Source organism: Diadema antillarum, unplaced genomic scaffold (assembly GCF_040938485.1).
Source record: "Diadema antillarum isolate AM-2024a unplaced genomic scaffold, OU_Dant_1.0 seq00001930_RagTag, whole genome shotgun sequence".
Taxonomy (NCBI): domain Eukaryota; kingdom Metazoa; phylum Echinodermata; class Echinoidea; order Diadematoida; family Diadematidae; genus Diadema; species Diadema antillarum.
Window position 1 is genome coordinate 83 of NW_027272593.1, and position 19779 is coordinate 19861.

Sequence of the window (19779 nt, forward strand, 5' to 3'; positions counted from 1 at the left end):
AGAATTTAAATGCGAGCGAGCGGAGCGAGCGAGCTTGAAAATTTTGACATTTTACAGTCCAAAAACTGCCGTTTGTAGCTATACTTTTTCGCTTTGGAAATTAAGAGGGGGCGGGCGACCGGTGCGCCCCTCCCCGTGGATCCGCCACTGGTAGTCAAGGGTGTCGGTTTATGTTCATGACTGGGGAAGGTATGACCAGCGAGGTGACCAAGCATGGGAAGGATGTCCAAAATCTATCTAAATAGTAAACACTGTATAGAATACACTTGTACTAGTAGATATGTATAAAATCAGTGCTGCCAGAACCAGGGGTGCGAATTGTTTTTGCCCACGATTTTTTTTTTTTTTTTTTTGTCCCCGATGAAAAATTCCCCCCCCCCCCCCCCCAAAAAAAAAAAAAAAAAAAAAATAGATACAAAAATAACCATCATTTAGGGTCCGGCGTTGAGGTCGCTCGCAGACTGAAGTGTTTTTTTTTTTTTTTTTTTTTTTTTTTTTTTTTAAGGGTCTGAAGGAGGGGGGGTGCGTTCGCACTCAACGCACCCCCCCCCCCCTGGTGACGCCCATGTATAAATCATATCATTTGACTTAATCATTTTGCATGCTTTAACCTTATCCATATACGTGGATTTTCTTTGAGGGCCCGCACATTGCAAGCTTTATCTTTTTTTTTTGCCCCTCCATTTTTCTCTGAACATGTCTTAAAGTTTCCTTTAATTGTAATGACAAGCGTATTTGTTTGATAATGAACAGTATACTGTCAATTGAGTACACTGTATTTGATTCCTACCTTGTTGATTTGTCTGCTGTTGATAAATGAAATACGTTTGAATTAAGCTGAATGGAAATGAATTGAATGGACGTGGCTTGTATGTATCCAAAGGCGTGTAAAAGCGAAAGTTTTGCTACCACACGTTTTGTAGAAGAAAGAAATGACAACTGTCACTAACAAATTTCTGTGTACATAACTTTTATTTATTATTTGATTAGTTGAAGAATAAATGTCCCTACAAGAAGCCTAGGACTGCCTGTTTTCAGAGGTCTATTTTTGTGAATCCATTTTATTTGCCACTCACAGGGTGACTGATGATTTGGAATGAAATAAATTTCCTTTTTTTCTCGTATATTTTTGTATGCTGAGAAACGATCAGCAGTTATTACACTCATCTTCTAAGTATAGCGCATCACCGTAAATTATAGAACTGAGAGGCCTCCATCTACAAATCTATAATTTTTCTATTTGGCTTCACCAGTCATCTCATGAGATTTAAGTTCTTTTGATCAAATCTATATCATTTTGTAGAAAATTTCTGCCCATCACCAACTCCTCCCCTTCACGGATCCGAAGAAGATGCCACGAACCTTTACGTGTTATACGACATTGCGTTCTTTTCCTGTGACTATGGGTACAGTTTATTCGGATCCCAGGAAGTAATGTGTAGCGGAACTGGCGAGTGGACACCGGCTGTACCGACGTGTGAAGGTATAGGTGTCGTGTGTGTACGTACAAAGGGCGTAAGATTTGTAGTGCATAAACCACAATGTAACTGTTTTTAACTTTCAGTTCATTTTGTCAGCTCCTCTTAAATATCGTAAATGGTTTTACACGGAGCCAATTTGAATAAAAATAGTGATAAGAATAAATTGTTGAGAGGAATCAGTAAAAAAATCCTTCTACGCCTTTCTTTTTCTTTTTTGATGAACCTTAGAAATATTATGTACAATCAAACTGAAATATGACTAAAAGTCGAGCGCATTCTTGAGATGCTTTCATGATGATGTCATTCTTTGTACTTTGCGATGTATTCCACAGAGCATTGCCATGTGCCAGCTTTGTTCAATGGTAACGCCTCTTTTGCACCCGGCACCTTGGTGCTGAGCGGAGACGTACTCATCGTGTCATGTGATCAAGGCTTCACGCTGAATGGTCCAAACTCGGTCACGTGTCGGGATGGAACGTGGCAAGCTGCTATTGGTCAATGTCTAGGTGCGTATGACTTTATCAGTCTGGGGCTCCATTTGACTTCTAAATTAGAATTATAAGTTCTTCATGGGAATTTATGAATAATTAAGAGGAATAGATCAGCATTGAGTTACATTCTAGAAACGATAGTGGACAGGTTGAGGTCATTGTTTTGTTTTAATTTTATTTTCACAAGATTTCTTGTGACACAGGAATTAATGGTCATGTAATTCATTCAGTATAGATAAGTTTCGATTTTTTTTCACAACTATATAGCAGAATCAATGAAGCCTTTGATATAGGTAGGATTTACGATTTAGGAATAATGGGGTAAGAAAAGGGCACTAAGATCCAAAAGAAGTTCGTCACTCATCCCAACGACATAAGTAAAATAAAGTGGTCCTGATAAAATGGGGGTCTCATGTTTTATTAGGAACTCTTTGTTTCTAGATATCTCAGCCATTTCAAATCAATTTGCTTCAAATAAATTTTCAATTCCTCTGAGAATTGTATACTCTTTCATATTTCATAAGAGGTTTTTAATCATCTCACAAAAAAATTGGAAACCTGAAGCCCCATCTCAGTCGAAATTATACCATACGGATACCTTTAAGTTTGAAAATTATGACTCTTAATGAGTGAAATGAGTTGAATTCATTCAACGTGAATTCTACATTTTTCAGAAAAAAAGTAAATGTTCATTTAACCTATGATGTACCCGTGGACTATAGCATTTCGTTGATGCATTTTGAGAGTGCGGCTGGCTCTACCTGTCCTCTACGGAAGCTCAAGAAACCGGACGCAATCATAAATTTAAACCTTGGATAATATACATTTCTTTGTACATGTTTCCGAATTCAGAGAACTGCATCTCGCCACTGATTCCTAATTCTAACTACGAAGCACTCGGACACGAGGTCGTTCACGGAGAGTACGTGGTGGTAACGTGCGACAACGGTTACACTTCCGGATCCGGGTCAAACTACTCTACGCCCATGACCTGCAGTGATGGCGTCTGGGACATTTCTGTCGACTGCTACGGTAATCATATGCATTGATTGTAGGATAGGGGGTCACGCACAGTGTTCCCCATGTTTCAAAAAGGTAGGCCTATATCATAAAAAGAAAGACACGAATACGAAGAAAAGGTTTTGTTTTTCTTTGGTGCAGGGGGGGGGGGGGTTCAGTCAAATGAGTTAAGGGATTGCCAATGATCGCTCCCGTCCCACCACCCCCCCCTTGATAAAAGCATAACAATTGCAATCATTATTGTTGATCTTCTGCAGAGACACTATTCTTACCTTTCATCATATTACTAATGATTTATACATTCGTGTCATCAGAATCGTTATCACTCTCGTAGTTATTGTTGTTTTAATACTAGCGCAGTATTTCTTTCTTAGGCCATTTCATGGTTGTAATCACATCGTTTTATCCTGCTTTTAGCTAACTGCCCAGCCCCCACTTTCCCGCCTTCTCTGAGGATAACTCCAGCCGCCAGAACAGCCGACGGGCACTACTACCACAACGACGACATTACGGTGACGTGCGCGCCAAATTACCGACACGTACATGGCCCTACGAGCGCCACGTTGACCTGTAATGATGGATATTGGACCCCGGACTATCTACCTGTGTGTATCTAACTCGTGGTTTAAAGGGGTGGTATAGTTTTGGTTGAGATGAGGATTCAGCTTTTACCTCCTTACGAGACAATTGCATACATTTTTAAGAGGAATTAGAGTTTGTTTGATGAAGATTGGCTAGTAATGGCTGAGATATCAAAACACACGCGCACACACACACACACACACACACACACACAAAGTAAAGCAAGGCGATCCTAATGAAACCTATTATTACCTATTATTAGGATTGCTTTGTTTTTGACATCCCAGCCATTTCAAAATAAACTTTCATCATATAAACTTTTAATTCATGAGAGGTTGAACATTTTCTCACTAAGAACTTCAGAACCTGAAGCCGGTCATCTCAACCAAAACTATACCAGCATTCAGCCAAACTCATCCCAGACACAGGCATGGGGCTCTGTCCTCTTTTTTTTTCTGTCTCAAAGAGGTACAAAACAAAGCCAAAAAAAAGTCTTCATCATCTTGAAGTTAAACAAAATGGAGCTATAACAAACAGAGGAGGAAAACAATCCACAGAAATCTGAGATAAAATAGCATAATTGTCTATTTAAGAGTTCAATTTAAGAATTTTCTTTCTTTCACCGTGATGATGAAAGTTGTCGGGGAATGATACTATCGTCTCACAGCTCAACAATTTGTTTGTGCGCAGGATAAGTTGGCGATTGTTTAGCCAATCTTCTCGCCTATAAAATACACCTCCAATGTCATCCTTGCAAGCGAAGTCAAAACGTCTCCAGAATTATGTCATATAGAAAATACAATACCTTCCTTTTGCCGTTCACCTCAAGAAAGGAAAAAAAAAAAAGAGAAATGAATTAGTAAAGATGAACATACTTACCTATACGTGTACATTTGTATTACATTTTCTACTTGTCAGTGGTGACCACATGGGGCTGCAACTGAGGAATATTTCATGCTATGGAGATTTCAATAATGTAGCCAAAGAACGAGTCAGAAAGTGTACTGATGCATGATGGTGTAGTATCTTGTGGAAATTTTCTACGAAAAGTGACATTTTAAGATTATAAGATATCTATTTTTAAGCTCCTTGCCTCGTTTTCTTCCCAATATCTCATCCTAGATATTAAAAGGTAGTTCTGATAGTGAACTTCCAGTATTAAGTAAATACTTTATTTTTCTTTCTCTATGAGAAGTTTCCTATACTGAGTATGGACTTACATGACGCTCCAAACCATTTTCTGTCTGACAATCATGTATGTAAGGACTGTTTACTTTACCATAATCATGTGTGCAACAGATTCAATTACTGGACATTGCCCTGTCGTGGTTAATCGTTCTGTGTTGAGATGCTTTTACAATACATGCTCGCTACGTCCTAGGTCCCTCCCATTTTGAGCTCCATCAGACTACCAGAGACTTTCATTTGACGTTTTCCTCAGTTTTTTTTTTCCGTTAATTTAATGTCATGTATTGTATCTTCCGAGCTGGATTCATGTTACGTTGTATATTGCTGTTCATCACATTTAACGTTCTAACGTTAGCATGTGTTCAGTAAAGTTGGTGTCAGCTATGGTGTCATTACGTTGCATGTTGTATTATGTTAGTATGTAGAAATAAACATAAAATTACAATAATAATTCTGTCAAATGGGTCAATGGCTGTTTATTTCATAGACATTGCGTGTATTTCTAGAAAGATTGCGATATTGTCTTCTTTGTTAATTGTGATTTATAATTACTTTATGATTTTACTTTATGATTACCGTTCATTTGTATTCTGGACGCTATATACCATGGAGGACCAGCAATAGATTATGTCCCGTCATCAGTGATCAAGTCGTAATTTAATTTCTTTTTTTTTCCTCTTTTAATCAGGAGAATAAAAAATATTGCGACTACTGCTACAACTACAACTACTACTTCTACTACTACATGTCTACTACTACTACTACAACTACTACTACTACTACTACACACTCTCTAACAAAATCGAGTGAAAATATTCACTCTTAAAGGAGTGAATACAAAAAAAGAGTGAATTTAGAGTGAAATTGGAATGAATCTTAAGTGAAAATGTTCATTTTCACTCATTTTGGAGTGACCTCAGGAATCACTCGATGGGTTTTGGAGTGATCCTTGAGGTCACTCTAAAAATGAGTGAAAATAAACATTTTCAATTAAAATTCACTCCAATTTCACTCCAAATTCACTCTTTTTTGTATTCACTCCTTTAAGAGTGAATTATTAAGAGTGAATTTTTTCATTCGATTTTTTTAGAGAGTACTACCACCACCACCACTACTACTACTACTACTACTACTACTACTACTTCTATTACTTCTATTACTACTAGTGCTACTCTACTACTACTACTACTACAGCAACTTCTACTCTACTGTTCAATTATTTCTACCTTCATTACTACTTATACTGAAATGATAATTACTTCACCAAATTCTTATATATCTTTGTCATTACCACTTTTACCATCGCTCCTCCTCCTTCTACCGCTATCGCTTTATTCGTACGTTTTCTACTTCTTTAATAAACTATTATTTCCAAGTGTACAACGACATTCTTGCCCATGCTTTAATAAAGAGAGGGGTCATTCTGTCTTATCCTACTCACCAGAATGGTTCTTATGTTGTGTTTAAGTCTGATTGAAGCCAGTTGAACTGAACATTCCAGTGCTTTTGTGATGAATCGTGTTTTTTAATATGATTTCAGAGGCCTATAAATATTGTTTCATATTGAAGATCAGCATATTGAGCAATTCTATCTGTCGAGGCCTTCAAACTGTACCTGAGCTCATATTTCATTTGGCGCGCGTATATAAACCGGTAAAGTACATGGTATTATATTTCATTCGACACCGAAAATCGCATACAGTAGTACGGGACTACTTTGTGAAGAACATTCATTATTGCGCTTTGCTAAAGCTGGGTATTAGAGCTCTTGGCCAACAATAGAGGCAATTTATTGCTATGATACTAACTTCTCGGTAGCTAGTGCGGATTTTCCGCCCATCTAACTCACCCTAACCCGATTGAATCACACACAAAATCCGCTGCCTGTAGCGCGTTCAAAGGGCCGACTCGGCCAAAAGCTGACTATACGCACTGCATTGGCTTCCCAGTCAGTCGCTAAATTCACTGTACAGTGTGTATCAAAAGAAGAGGAAGAAGAAGAAGAAGAAGAAGAAGAAGAAGAAGAAGAAGAAGAAGAAGAAGAAGATGAAGACGTAATTCAACTCTGGAGGGCCACTATTTCATCCATTTGCCATCTATGGAGAGCGCAATGTTGGTTGTGAGGAAAGAAGAACTCTTCCTCTTTCCATTGATAGCTAATTACACTGTATATGTTGACAAATGTCACGCATGACTGTGAGTACATGCACTTTAAAGACAACCATGACAAATTACTTTTTTTTTTTCAAGTTTGCGTGTGATCGTGAAGAAACAATTAATATCTCACTGAATGGATGATATCTGTCAATGAAAGAGGTCAGATTAAGAGGCCAGCCTGCACGACTGCAGGTTGCAGGGTTTCTTCTAACCTTTTATGGTCCATAACCTTCAACATGGTCACGTTGTCGATAACTTGGGTCATTCCCACAAAGGCTAACCTATTATCCATTTCTCTCTTGATATTCAAGACAGGGCTTGTCGCTGAGAGCTACGTGTTGAACATGAACAGAGAAAAATGGGCTGAGTAAATTGGCCTTTTGTTGGAGTGACCAACAAAGTTATCGGACAGGTAGTGATGTTAAAAGTTTATGAAACATGGAAATGTCAGAAGAAACTCTAAACACAAACCAAAGATATTACAGGATGACATATTTCTTTGGCCACTTTCATGGGCAGATCTCATCCATCCAGTGACGCATCTATTGTTCCTTCCTGATGACACTCAAACTGTTCTCCCCCTCATCTATTCTGATTCACAGTCATCGTCATCACACACTGTCACATTTTCATCATGATTGTCATCATCACCACCACCACCACCATCACCATTATTATCATTATTCTTATCATTATTATTATTATCATTATGATTACTATCATCATCATCATCACCACCGCCATCACCATTATTATCATTATTATTATAATTATTATTACTATCATTATCATCATCACCACCACCACCATTATTATCATTATTATTATTATCATCATTACTATCATTATCATCATCATCACCACCACCATCACCATTATTATCATTATAATTATTATCATTATTATTACTATCATTATCGTCATCATCACCACCACCATCACCATTATTATCATTATTATTATCATTATGATTACTATCATCATCATCATCACCACCACCATCACCATTATTATCATTATTATTATTATAATTATTATTATTATCATTATGATTACTATCATTATCATCATCACCACCACCACCACCATTATTATCATTATTATTATTATCATTATTTTTATTACTATCATTATCATCATCATCACCACCACCATCACCACCACTACTATAATTATTTTTACTATTATTATTATTATTATTATTATTATTATCATTATCATCATCACCACCACCACCACTTGACCATCCTCATCCTCCTCGTCATCATTCTATTTCGTGGATGGACAATTGTTATTAATATCATGATTAACTGTTAAGATTCTTTTCCTCTCTTCTTCATCCAGCTAATGACGTCACTGGCCTCTATTCAGGTGACTTACAAATGACAATAACTGCTGCCTTCCATCGCGATTTTCGTCGTGTATCATTTATTACCACCTGATCCGATTTCAGTATTTCTCTATACAACTGAAATAAAAAAAAAACCCTCAAGATAAAGATATCTTATTATTATAAACCCTTCTTTGGGCAGAAAATTCCTAAAAAATGAAATAAAAACCAATATATGACACTGAGTTGAACATTGGGTGCGCTGGCCATCCGTTTGAACTTAACCGATACGTTACATGCAGAACAGAGAGAGAAGATACATTTCGACTTGAATAGCAGACAGTACAACTTCTTTAATTCTGATTCTAGATTATTCTTTCGTATAAGTATACAAAGTATGAAATAAATACTAGCTGACGGTGATATATGACGTCTGAACGATATACAATGCAATTGCGAGGTTTCCTATTTCAGAACGAAGAATGATTAGCGTGATTTGCAGGACGCAGAACGTATTTTCGCAATATAGTCCTGAGAACACCAAATATACATATTGATATACATACATATAGTTTTATATTTGTATCTCTAAGGATAGATTTGAACTGGAAAACAAATGCATTATACAAAACACAACTCTGATGAGTTGCCACAATTTCTAATCTGTCCCTTCTGTGATAAGAGAGTGGTCCGTTTGGTATATGGGCTTCCTTTAAGTGCATAATTCTAACTACTTCGGTTATCTTACTGCTGCAATCAAGGTCGTTGGTCTTCCCGATTAAGGATTTTTTTTTTTAAATAAGAGGATAAAACATATACTTCAAGAAAAAAAAATTCTTGTGCAAATGACAATACGTTTCAAAGTGCTCTTTTAAGCGACAAAATAAACAATGAGAAATAAATCAAGGGAAAATGTGAAAACAGAAGGGAAAAACGACAGTGAAAAAAAAAGAAACAAAGAATATTTCTGCCTCTCTGACCTCACCAGCAGGGAGAATTAGAGGGTATCAAAAGGTCATTTCACGGTACGTATCTCCCTCTTCCAGTATTGATTAATCCAGTCAAGTGGAAAATTCCTTTGATACCTTATTTCTCTTCTAGATACAAAATACGCACAAAATAACTCGCCTTCCACTGGTAAAGAGGCGCTCGTTGATCCCCTAAAAAGATGAAAGGCATAATGAGGCACATTTCTAGATGAAGTGCTGTGATACGTGGAATATTATATTTTGATAAGTATACTGTTCTCAAACATGAATATTAACACCGCTTCATGTCGGAATGATATTATACACAATCAGACGGATAGAAATGACAATACATTTTACAAGGAATAGAGGAAGGAGAACAAGGAGTAGCAGAATGTGAATTATAGAATGGTGGAATTAAATGAGAAAGAAGATGGAGGAATTGACAGATGAAATGAAATAAGGAGTAGAACGAAGGGTAAAGGAGAGAGTAAATGAGACGGTGTATAAATATTACGAAGAAAAGAGAACTAAGATGAAAGATGGGAAGGAAATAAAGGACAAGGAAGGAAAGTTGATGAAGGTCAAGGGGAACATACATGAGTATACAAAGTTGTATTATGCCTCTATGATTAATACACCAAGGCTCATTATTACGTGTTCCGCTTGAGAGCACTGTACGGGGGATATCCCAATAACTTCATGACGTCCATGCACAAGCTCTCGACCTGCTCGATCTCAACCTCACTGAGCTCACTCATCCACCGGCTCGCCGTCGCCGTCGCGTTTTTCGCGATGCCGAACGTACCCTGGTCGCTCATCTGAACATTCGTGTTCTGCTTCACCCACTCGCGCACGCTATCAGGGAGCGTCCACCCGACGAACTGATACAACTCTTTCGTCTTTCCGACGGGATTGTCGGCAAAGTCCTCGTAGCGTAGGGGAAGATACCGTCCGTGAAGCCATTCAGGGAGCTGCGATGGCGCCATAAAGTTTTCCCGGAGCCAGCTGCACATGAAAGGTACCGATTCCATGTGGCGCGTCTCTTTGTCGAGCAGCTGCAGCGGCTTCAGTCGGCCAGATGCGGAGAAGTTCTTGTGAGCGAGGTTTTCGTGCCCCCATTCGTATAAGTAGTTCAGCCTCGATGCCATGGATCCTCGCGGATCTCTTACAAGGTGAATGACCTTTACGTTCACCTTATCGCTCACCACGAGGGGCTTGATCATTCCGAGTTCTCCGCGGATGATCTTCGTCGCTAAACTCCGATTGTGCTTTTGGCACAGGTCACGCAGCCACAACGCGTCGGGAATCCGGCGATCGGCCTCCAAAGGCAATGCCTCGCAGATGGCTCGGTTGCGAGTCCGTCCCCCTTGGCTGTTCGTTATATTCACAAAGTCGACGACCTTGTCACCAAAGTCACATTTCGCTATATCCCCGAGAATTTTCATCGAGTAATAATACGTCTCCCGGGTGAACGGGCCCGGTATTCGCCAAAGTTTGACCATGTCCTCAACTACCAGCAGCGGCTCGAAAAGGTAGAAGACTTCCGGGTTTTGGTTGAAGAGCTCCCCAATGACGCTGGACCCAAATCTCCACTGAGCCATGATGATGACGAAGACCGGAGCATCGTTGTCGTTGCTGGTCTCCATCATCTTCTTATTCTGGATCGAGGCGGTGACTCTTTTATCACCATCATCACCCTTGTTCGCGGGTGGTTTCAGATCGACCCCTCCTTCATTTCCTGCTTGTTTGTCTTCAGCAACATTGTCATGAGTTCGCTTGTAAATCTCATTCATTTCTGCTTTCAGTGCGTCATTCTCCTTTGAGTTTTCTACACCCTCGAGCTCATTGTCCTCCGCGGGTCCACTCTTGACGACATCCTCATCCCTCCTGAAGCTCAGCATAGCCCCATCATCACCATCATCGGAATCAGAGGTGGCAAGATCCTCCGAATCCTTGTTGCCCTCAGTGATCTTTGTTTTTGCGCCAGGGGAGTCGTGTGGCAGGTCCTTCCTCTCTACGATGTTTCCCTGCACGAGCTCGACATCTGCGTGGAGGCCGTCGTCGTGGGCGACTTCCCTCCCATGTCCCCCGTCGGGACCGCCCTGATCCATTAACCGTCCTACTTGCCTTTCTCGATCGTGATCATCAACGTCCTCAACAACAATGTTCCCCTGAACGGCCTTGATCACGCTGGCTTGGTCGTTCCTTCGCGACGACGATCCGAAGCCAACGTCGCAATCACTATACGGAGTCGTCTGACCGCTGCATTCGTATCTTTTCACCAGATATCGCACGGTGTAGAAGACGATGATGGGCAAGAGCAGGAGGAAGACTGGCCGGAGCCTGCCGGGTACGCACTGTCTTCGAAACTTCAGCGACATCGTACTAGCGCAGTCTGCTCCCCAGTCTCTCTGTGCGTGTGTTTACAGTACCCATGAATTGCAGCTGCAATGTGGAGTAACTCTCGATCTCACATGTACATTGCTGCACGAACGATTGTAGCAGGCCCACTACACTTTGGCAAGACCATCATACCTTGATAAATGAAGCACCAGCAGCACCTATTGCTTCCACTCGTAGAGTTTCGACTCTCGCTGAGACAGTTTCCATTCTAAATTAGCTCCTTTGCCTGACAGTTTGCTTGAAGACTCAAAAGAAACGATTCAGACGAGCTTTCTCTCGCTCTCTGCCGCTATTCATAACGTCACGGAGAGGTTTACCCATCAGAAGACGCTCCTGTGTTGACATGACTGCTATACAGCAGCACCGAGGGAAATCATTCCTATTGTGTTCGATTGCGTAACAGATTCCATCGGCTTTTGTAAAGCTTTACGCCATGTTTCGGACCACGTCGCGATACGATAATAGTCTTGATATTCAGTCCCAGTATGTAGGTAAACTTACCACTCCCCGAGTTGTAGCGTATTGGTCAATGCGGTGCATCATATCGTTTAAAAAAAGTTATGACTTCTTTCTTACTTTCATCTTTTTTTTTTTAAATTTCATGAACACAACCTGATTTGGAAGATCAGTTACCTCTAAAGTGTATATTGCATTTACAACGAAATGTGTTGTCATCTATTACTGATGAACCTAATCTACACACGCGAAGTATAGTAAAGAAGCCATTAAAGCAAAATTCCATCCCGTGTTCAAGGGGGGGGGGGCAGAGTGAAATCCTACGAACAAAGTGGTAGAATCTTGTGCAAAGTCATACCATGGAGCTACTATTAGTAGCTCCATGGTCATACTTCAGATAACAACTTTCTGACGCAATGAAGTATGTAGTCTGGATCGTGTTCGAATTTGGGTTAAAACAAAATATATCTAGGCCTACATACGTACAATCAGACAGTATTCGATCTCAGCAAAATCTCATCAAAATTGCACATGTCGACATCAAGTAACAGACATCAAGTTTACAATGTCCTGATCGAATAGCGATACAGTTTATAAACCTATATGCAAAGTAGCTTGTGCGATAATGCTATCCATACACACCCTTTGATGAGGTCAAATATCAATACAAATCAATTTTACAGTATATGGATTTTTGTTCTTCAGCGAATTCAATCCTACAAATTGCTGGTTTGAGTAGCGCAATAAAAGTAATGTACGCTGAGGGAAAGGGTATGATATCAGATTTCGCGTAAAAATACAAGTGACAAGTGTGCATATGTATCCATCGATACATGTGAGGCCATCAGATCACATCTATTTGAATATAAAAATATGTGCAACTGGTTACTCTTGTATTATCAGTATATCGCAAAAAACAAAAAGACAAAAACGGGGGAACCTAAAAAATTGCATTAATATACTAGTAACCTCGTTGTCACAATCATGGCCTATATGTCCACACAAATAAAACTTCCGCCACTTTGTTTTTAATGATTATACGACTTTCTGCCAGTCAAGAAGTCTATCGACACGCAGAATAGCAGTCGCAAAGTCAGCATTATGCACTGCATAACCGACGTTTTGCCCTCCACACACCAGCTTAAGGATCCAATGTCTCAATGCACAAAATAAGGACCACTCTTGAACAGATGGATATATATCTCTTCTTTTCTTTTCTCTTTTTGCTTCTGCATATTTTTTCATCTCAAATTAACTTCCCATCCCTTGACGTCTTAAAAGAGCAAACAGCACTGAGGATGTTTCCATACTGCTCAGTACGAAAAGGTGGAGAATGGGGCTACAATCTGCAGCTCCATGGGGTGGGGTAAGAAGACTCCTCCGTATAAACGATACCAATCGTAAAGCGAGGCGGTGGACGGAAGTCAAACCGTTCACTCTTTCGTCACCTGTCTCACATGTATATTAAGCTTGCCCTACGCAGCAACTTATGGGAACTCATCCATCATCGGGTGATCATGTTCAAACAAAGGATGCATTTGCATAGATCAGGGGGCATTTCATGAAGCGTTTTTGGTCTGATATTTTTCTGACAAACTGTTACAAGCTACTGAAAGCCTTGCATCTGATTGGCTGAGAGCAAATTTGTCCGACAACTTTATCGGACAAAATGCTCCGATCATGAAATGCTCCCTAGGTGACCATACTGGTCCGACAATAAACACTTGGGAAAGCGTCAATTTCATTATTTTTGAATTGCATATTGCCACAATTTGATTTATGCATGCATGATTCATATAATTATTGTTCCGTGAACTTTCTAATATGAAATCGATAATAAACAAGCAAACAAACAATAAACCACAAAAAAGAAAATCTATTCCTATTAGTATTGCCAAATAATACATGTACCACTTTTGCCGTCAAGTGGATATGCTGGCATTCACCATTAAGGATTATTTGAATAGTCATATACAGTATCTTTAAAACAGAGCATTCCCTGTTTGTACAACACATAGAGCGGTAAGTTTGTAAATGCAGCTCTTTTATGGTACAACATGATCCCTTTTTGTTTCTGCTCATGCGCACAGTGTAACCCCGAACTGGCTTAATGTACTTGTTATTGCAGGTTGCATGGGACATAGGCCTTAATGCAGGCCTATAAACCATAAGTAAACCTCAATGACACGGCCTTTTCTACATGCTGGTGCTAACCTCACTAACAAACAAATAACGTTTCACAAGAGCTCGTTCCCTCAGCAGTATGGTAGAGGATATGAAGGGAAACGGTTCCTTTTGTGGGAACGCCTTGAAGACCTCTGTGTGTATTTCAGAAGATCAAGAAAGGAAGTCACGAAATGGCTTCGTCTTGTTAATAAATCCACGTACATGTACTTTTGTCATCTTTAGAGGTGCTGAGATTTTTGACAGATCACCTTCTGACGCCGAAAGTGGCGTGTGCTTCGATTTTCCGCGTGCGGATAAAGAGCAAAAGCAAGGAGACAGAATTATAAGACAGAATGGAGGCAATTCTTCAGTTTCTATGTATTTGCGGGTTTATTTCATACAGTATATCTACTTAATATCTTTGTTATCTTTCGTGGGGGGCAGGTCTGCATAAGGGGCATAGAGAATGGGAAAACAAAATGGCACATGATGCAACGTCAAAAACAAATACAATACGCTAAAATGGAACACACACTTATCATTTAGGAAGGAATTGGTGGTTTTGATGTGTTATTACTTCAACAATAACACCAGCAGAATATGCAATATAAGGCACATGGTAAGTGTGCACCAGAATATGTATTCCAAAATTTGGTGATAAAACTGGAAGTCCAGTGTGATAGAATACTGTAGTACATTGTGAAAATACACGCTATCTTTCCATATAAAATTATATTCATAATAATATCATAAGCTTTATTCATGATGTCTAATATCTCAATTTCTGATAAATTGCTACTACATGATATGGATGGCAGAAATACAATGTACAGTATATTCTGTACAAATTTTACATAAAATAATATGTCTGAAGTTGGAATGAAACACACCATAACCTCAGCAAAATATTCATTTCATGACAAGATCTTTCAAAATTGATACTGCAATCAAATGATAATAGAGAGACTGGACTCTCTATGCATTTAGCAAGTGGTTTTAAGAACTGTCAAATCTAAACCACTGCATCATCACTGTACACCATGTGTATGATTTGTCTTCATATCACTGCACTACAATTATAACATTGTATAAAGAATGTATACATATTATTTAATGCAGTTCCTGGCATTTTAGCCGGGAGATTTTATGTACTGGCATATCTATTAACTGATTCGGTAGGTAAAGAGGAAAAACCTGTTTACTAACACAACATATTGTAATATCAAAATACTTCAAAATGATGTCAGTATACCCCCCCCCCCCCCACACACACACAGTGTGAAAAAAATAAAAAGTAAATTAAGAATTCAAATGTGAACCTTAAAGGGTGTGTACAGTTCTGGTCGAGATGAAGATTTAGCTTTTAACGTTTTGTGAGATACATAATTCAGAAACCACTCTATGAGATGTCAAAGAGCATGCAGTTCTAAGGGGTATCAAAAGTTTATTCGATGAAAATCGGTTTTGAAATTGCTGAGATATCCAAAAACAAAGTGAAACAAAGAGATCCTAATAAAGTTGGGGCATGTTGCCTTTTATTATTAGTACTTTTTTGGATATCTCAGCCATCTGAAAACCAATTTTCATCAAATAAATGTTGAATCCTTCTTAAAATTACATGCTCTTCCATATTTCATAAGAGGCTTTTCATTATCTCACTTAGGAATGTTCAAAACATGAATTCCTACCTCAACCAGTACTGTACAGTCCCTTTAAACAATGCTTGAATCATGGTTTTAACCAAACAAAAGTGTAGGTGTGAACTGGCCCTATATGTCTAACAGAAAAGGATCATAAAACCGACGTGTTAATACTTAGCACTGTCCTGAAACACAGCATTGCAATCACTCTATGAAACTTGAACAATTCAAAGCTCAAAAATGTATTTATCAGAATTCCTGAGTTTACTTCTTTTTTATTGACTCTTTGGTAACTGTGTGATATGAAGCGGTCATACTCACATTTGATATCTATACATGATGAAATCAGAACATATTTACTCATTTGCTGCACTCTTTAGCAGTGTCATTCGGAAAAACAAACAAACCAACCTTTGATTTCGGATGTCCTCATATGATACAGAAATAGTGATAAATGATCATAATAATAATGACCATAATAATAATGATAATAATAAATAATAATACCAATGATAACAATAACAATAGAAATAACAATGTCAACAGAAGTAATTATGGTACATGTCTAACCCACTGCCTAATATCATATATCTGTTTGCACACATGCAGGTGATCCTGTATAGGGAAATTTCTATATTTACCAAGTCAATTAAATATATATCTGTGATGCCACAAACCCAACAAACTGTTACCTGTAAATGGCAATCCCTTCAAAATGCCAACTTCAAATGTTTGGAACAAGGATATACTTGCCAGAAAATAGGAACTTATTACTCCAAATCACTGCAGAGGTAAATACAGTTAAATTTTAGACAAGAGAAAGAAACTACAAAAAATTGCATTTTAGAAATACAAATCTCCACGTAGTCCCTATGACACCAACATCAACAGATCAAGTTTTCACCATGATTGAAATTTTGATTGATATTGCTCTTATTCTTATTTAAATCTAAATTTAGGCCATTTTGATACTATGTTCATTATCGTAATGAAGTTTGCAAACTACACTATTGCATGTGCCCAAGATTAAAATTTCGAGTAAAATAGTATAGATTCCTTTGGCTAATCTATACCGCTGTAACATTTTAAAACAAAAACAGCATGCTCAAATCCCATTAACTGCAGGTTGGAGCTGTTTTATTGCATATTTACACAAATTACTAATTTCACTCATCATTGCAATAAAAAATTTGAAATGTTAATCTTAATTAACCAAATGTTCTCATTGTGACACTGTCTTATGATAAAAACCTGTACATTTCTACATATTACCTAGAAATACGATAAAATCATGCACACAATATTTTCCACAATCGATTTTAGTTTGCTACTTTCGCCCCCCAAATTCAGTTCCATGGCCTTTTGACCTCATGAGTTCCACTCTAAAAACATTTGCATGCAATGAACACAAAGTGACTCACACAAATACAAAAACTTTACATCAAGATTTCAGATGTGTTAAAAAAGAGTACTGTTGCGCAGTTCTGTCTTTTTTTTAGTTCAGAATAAGGCACTCTCAGAACAATACATAGAATAACATGGCCACAAGTAGTTATATAGTGAAACTTTTTTTGTACAAGATCATATGTGACCGTGCACCTCAAAACGAACATAAAGTCGCACACACTGATTTTGCATGAGGATTGGAAATAAGTGAAATGGGTCAACCTAGCCAAACTTGACTTTTTCATATTTTCTGAAAGAGCGGGTCTTCTTTTACATTATGCTAAAATTTGGTATCATAAAATGGGCAGGAAAGTGTGTTATTTTTAGCAGTTTATCTCGAACATTTTTGGTAGAATAGTGTGATTAGGTGTGTCTTTAGAATCCCTTTTTCATTTCTGAAAAACCTTGCCCACACTCTTCACTTTCAACTCTAATAACTTTTGAAAGGATAGTGCTACTGCTTTGAAAATTGGCATTAATTCTGGACAGAATGTGTTAATGAGGCATGCTTAATTTCAGTTTAATCTAATAATCCCTTCATTGTTGTTACTATGGTGGTTTACTTCCTGTTTTTTGTCCCATTCATCGCACAGCCAGCACGGTTTGGTAAAGATTGAGCGCTTGAATAGACACTGTACTTCAGAGCCTCTTTTCTCAGTTCACACTTTTCCTGAGTTTGGGCTTTCTTTCCAATATTTAGATAGGTTAGGAGAGTCCATTTGATTTGAGTTATACATCATTTTAAAGCTTAAAGTCTGCTCTTTTAGAATATGGTCTTAACTAAAAATTCATGTCTGGCGACTTTTTGTTTGTTTTGAGGTGCAGGGTCACATATTATCAGAGTTGCATGAGAGGATTTTTGCAGGTAAGGCAAACTGAGTAGAAAGAATGGATTTACGAGCATGCCTGAAAATGCACACACACACACACACACACACACACACACACATGTCCACACACACACACAAACTACAATAAGGCACCTTTAACACTGTCTACAATTTTCACAATACAGTATTGTGTGTTATTTGGAAGGAATTATTAAACCCGTTGAGGACGGGCTGATTTTGCTACAACATCCATTTCCCATAGACACCTGCCAGAGTTAATTGCGGACTCATCTTCAACAGGTTAATACCAACAACCAGCACCTGAATGACTCAAATGCTTGTATGTAACTACAGTTAAATAGATGGTATAGTTTTGGTTGCGATTGGGGCTTCAGGCTTCCAACTTGTTTTTGGTTGAAATTATGAAAAATCTGTTATGAAGAAGTAGCATACATGTATAAAGAGGAATTTAGTATTTGATGAAAATTGGTTTTGAAATGGCCGAGATATCCAAGACAAAAGGATCTTGATAAAAGGTGGGATTCACCTTCAGTTTACTTTGTTTTTAAATATCTCAGCCATTTCAAAGCTGATTTTCATCAAATGAATTTGAATTTTTCTTAGAATTGTATGCTCTTTAATATCACATGGAGGGTTTCTAACTACATGTATCACATAGAAAAGATAAAAGCTGAATCATCATCTCAACCAATACTATATCATCCCTTTAAAATCTGTGACAGTGATCACCTATCTACAAAAAAAAAAGGGGGGGTGGACATTACCCCATGACAAAAATACATGGAAAAGTAGTCGTTAACAATGGCCATTTGTCTAACATGGCCAATGGCCATCCGATCTTATTCCTGTTATCAGTTTCTTATATATATCTAGTAATCTACTAGTACTGCTGCCAGCAAAATGCTTCACAACTTTGTAACTGCCTGTACACAATAACACACATACATACTCTGGAGATTATAATGGGCCGATAGTAGCATGAAAATGGATCAGATTTTGGCATTAATAATGCATTTTTGTAGTCTATATCAACTGAGTGTACCTTGCATTTTCATATACATAGGCACTATGGAATTTGTCAGTCGATACATTCCTAGACACAAAAAACATCATGTAACACTCTGTGTTTGCATACGTATTGTACGTATACAAACATCTGTATAAAGTGTGGTTTATAGCCTGTGAATGGCATTGCTATATGAAACAGATTTATGCATGGGCATCAATGCTCAAAATTCAGACATGGCAGCCACGACTATGCCCTGAGAGGCTCTTGTCTGTAATGGCCATAGTGACAGATTTCAGAGTGGATTCTCTAGCTGTAAAGATTTGACCAGTACTGAATGTCACATCGTACACTGGAGGCACAAAAGTTCTGAAGAGGATATAATATAATATCTATAAAAATATATAAAGATATTCCCAATCTCAAAGCCCTCACAAACTGGTCAGAAAACAACCCCCAAAAATTGCAGAGTTTCTCCTTCAGTTAAGGCAGCATTACAGAAAACCAATAACATCCTAATACAAATGTAAGGCACAATTGGGACAGAGATTGCGTTGTCAATGGAAGTCATTCATTAAATACTGTAAAACC

The 19779-nt window shown here is 38.2% G+C and overlaps 2 protein-coding genes across 2 annotated transcripts; one reads left to right on the forward strand and one right to left on the reverse strand.

The window, feature by feature from the left end:
• Nucleotides 1-1303: 1303 nt before the first annotated feature.
• LOC139713236 (protein lev-9-like) lies at nucleotides 1304-3609 on the forward strand (the record flags this gene model as incomplete). Its single annotated transcript, XM_071624981.1, has 4 exons — nucleotides 1304-1483; nucleotides 1814-1987; nucleotides 2825-3004; nucleotides 3410-3609. Coding segments are annotated over 4 exons (734 nt in total), but the record flags the coding sequence as incomplete, so codon positions are not given.
• A 6261-nt stretch (nucleotides 3610-9870) lies between these two features.
• LOC139713238 (carbohydrate sulfotransferase 1-like) lies at nucleotides 9871-10821 on the reverse strand. The gene has a single exon (XM_071624983.1). The coding sequence runs from the start codon at nucleotides 10819-10821 to the stop codon at nucleotides 9871-9873; it is 951 nt and encodes a 316-aa protein (XP_071481084.1).
• Nucleotides 10822-19779: the final 8958 nt, after the last annotated feature.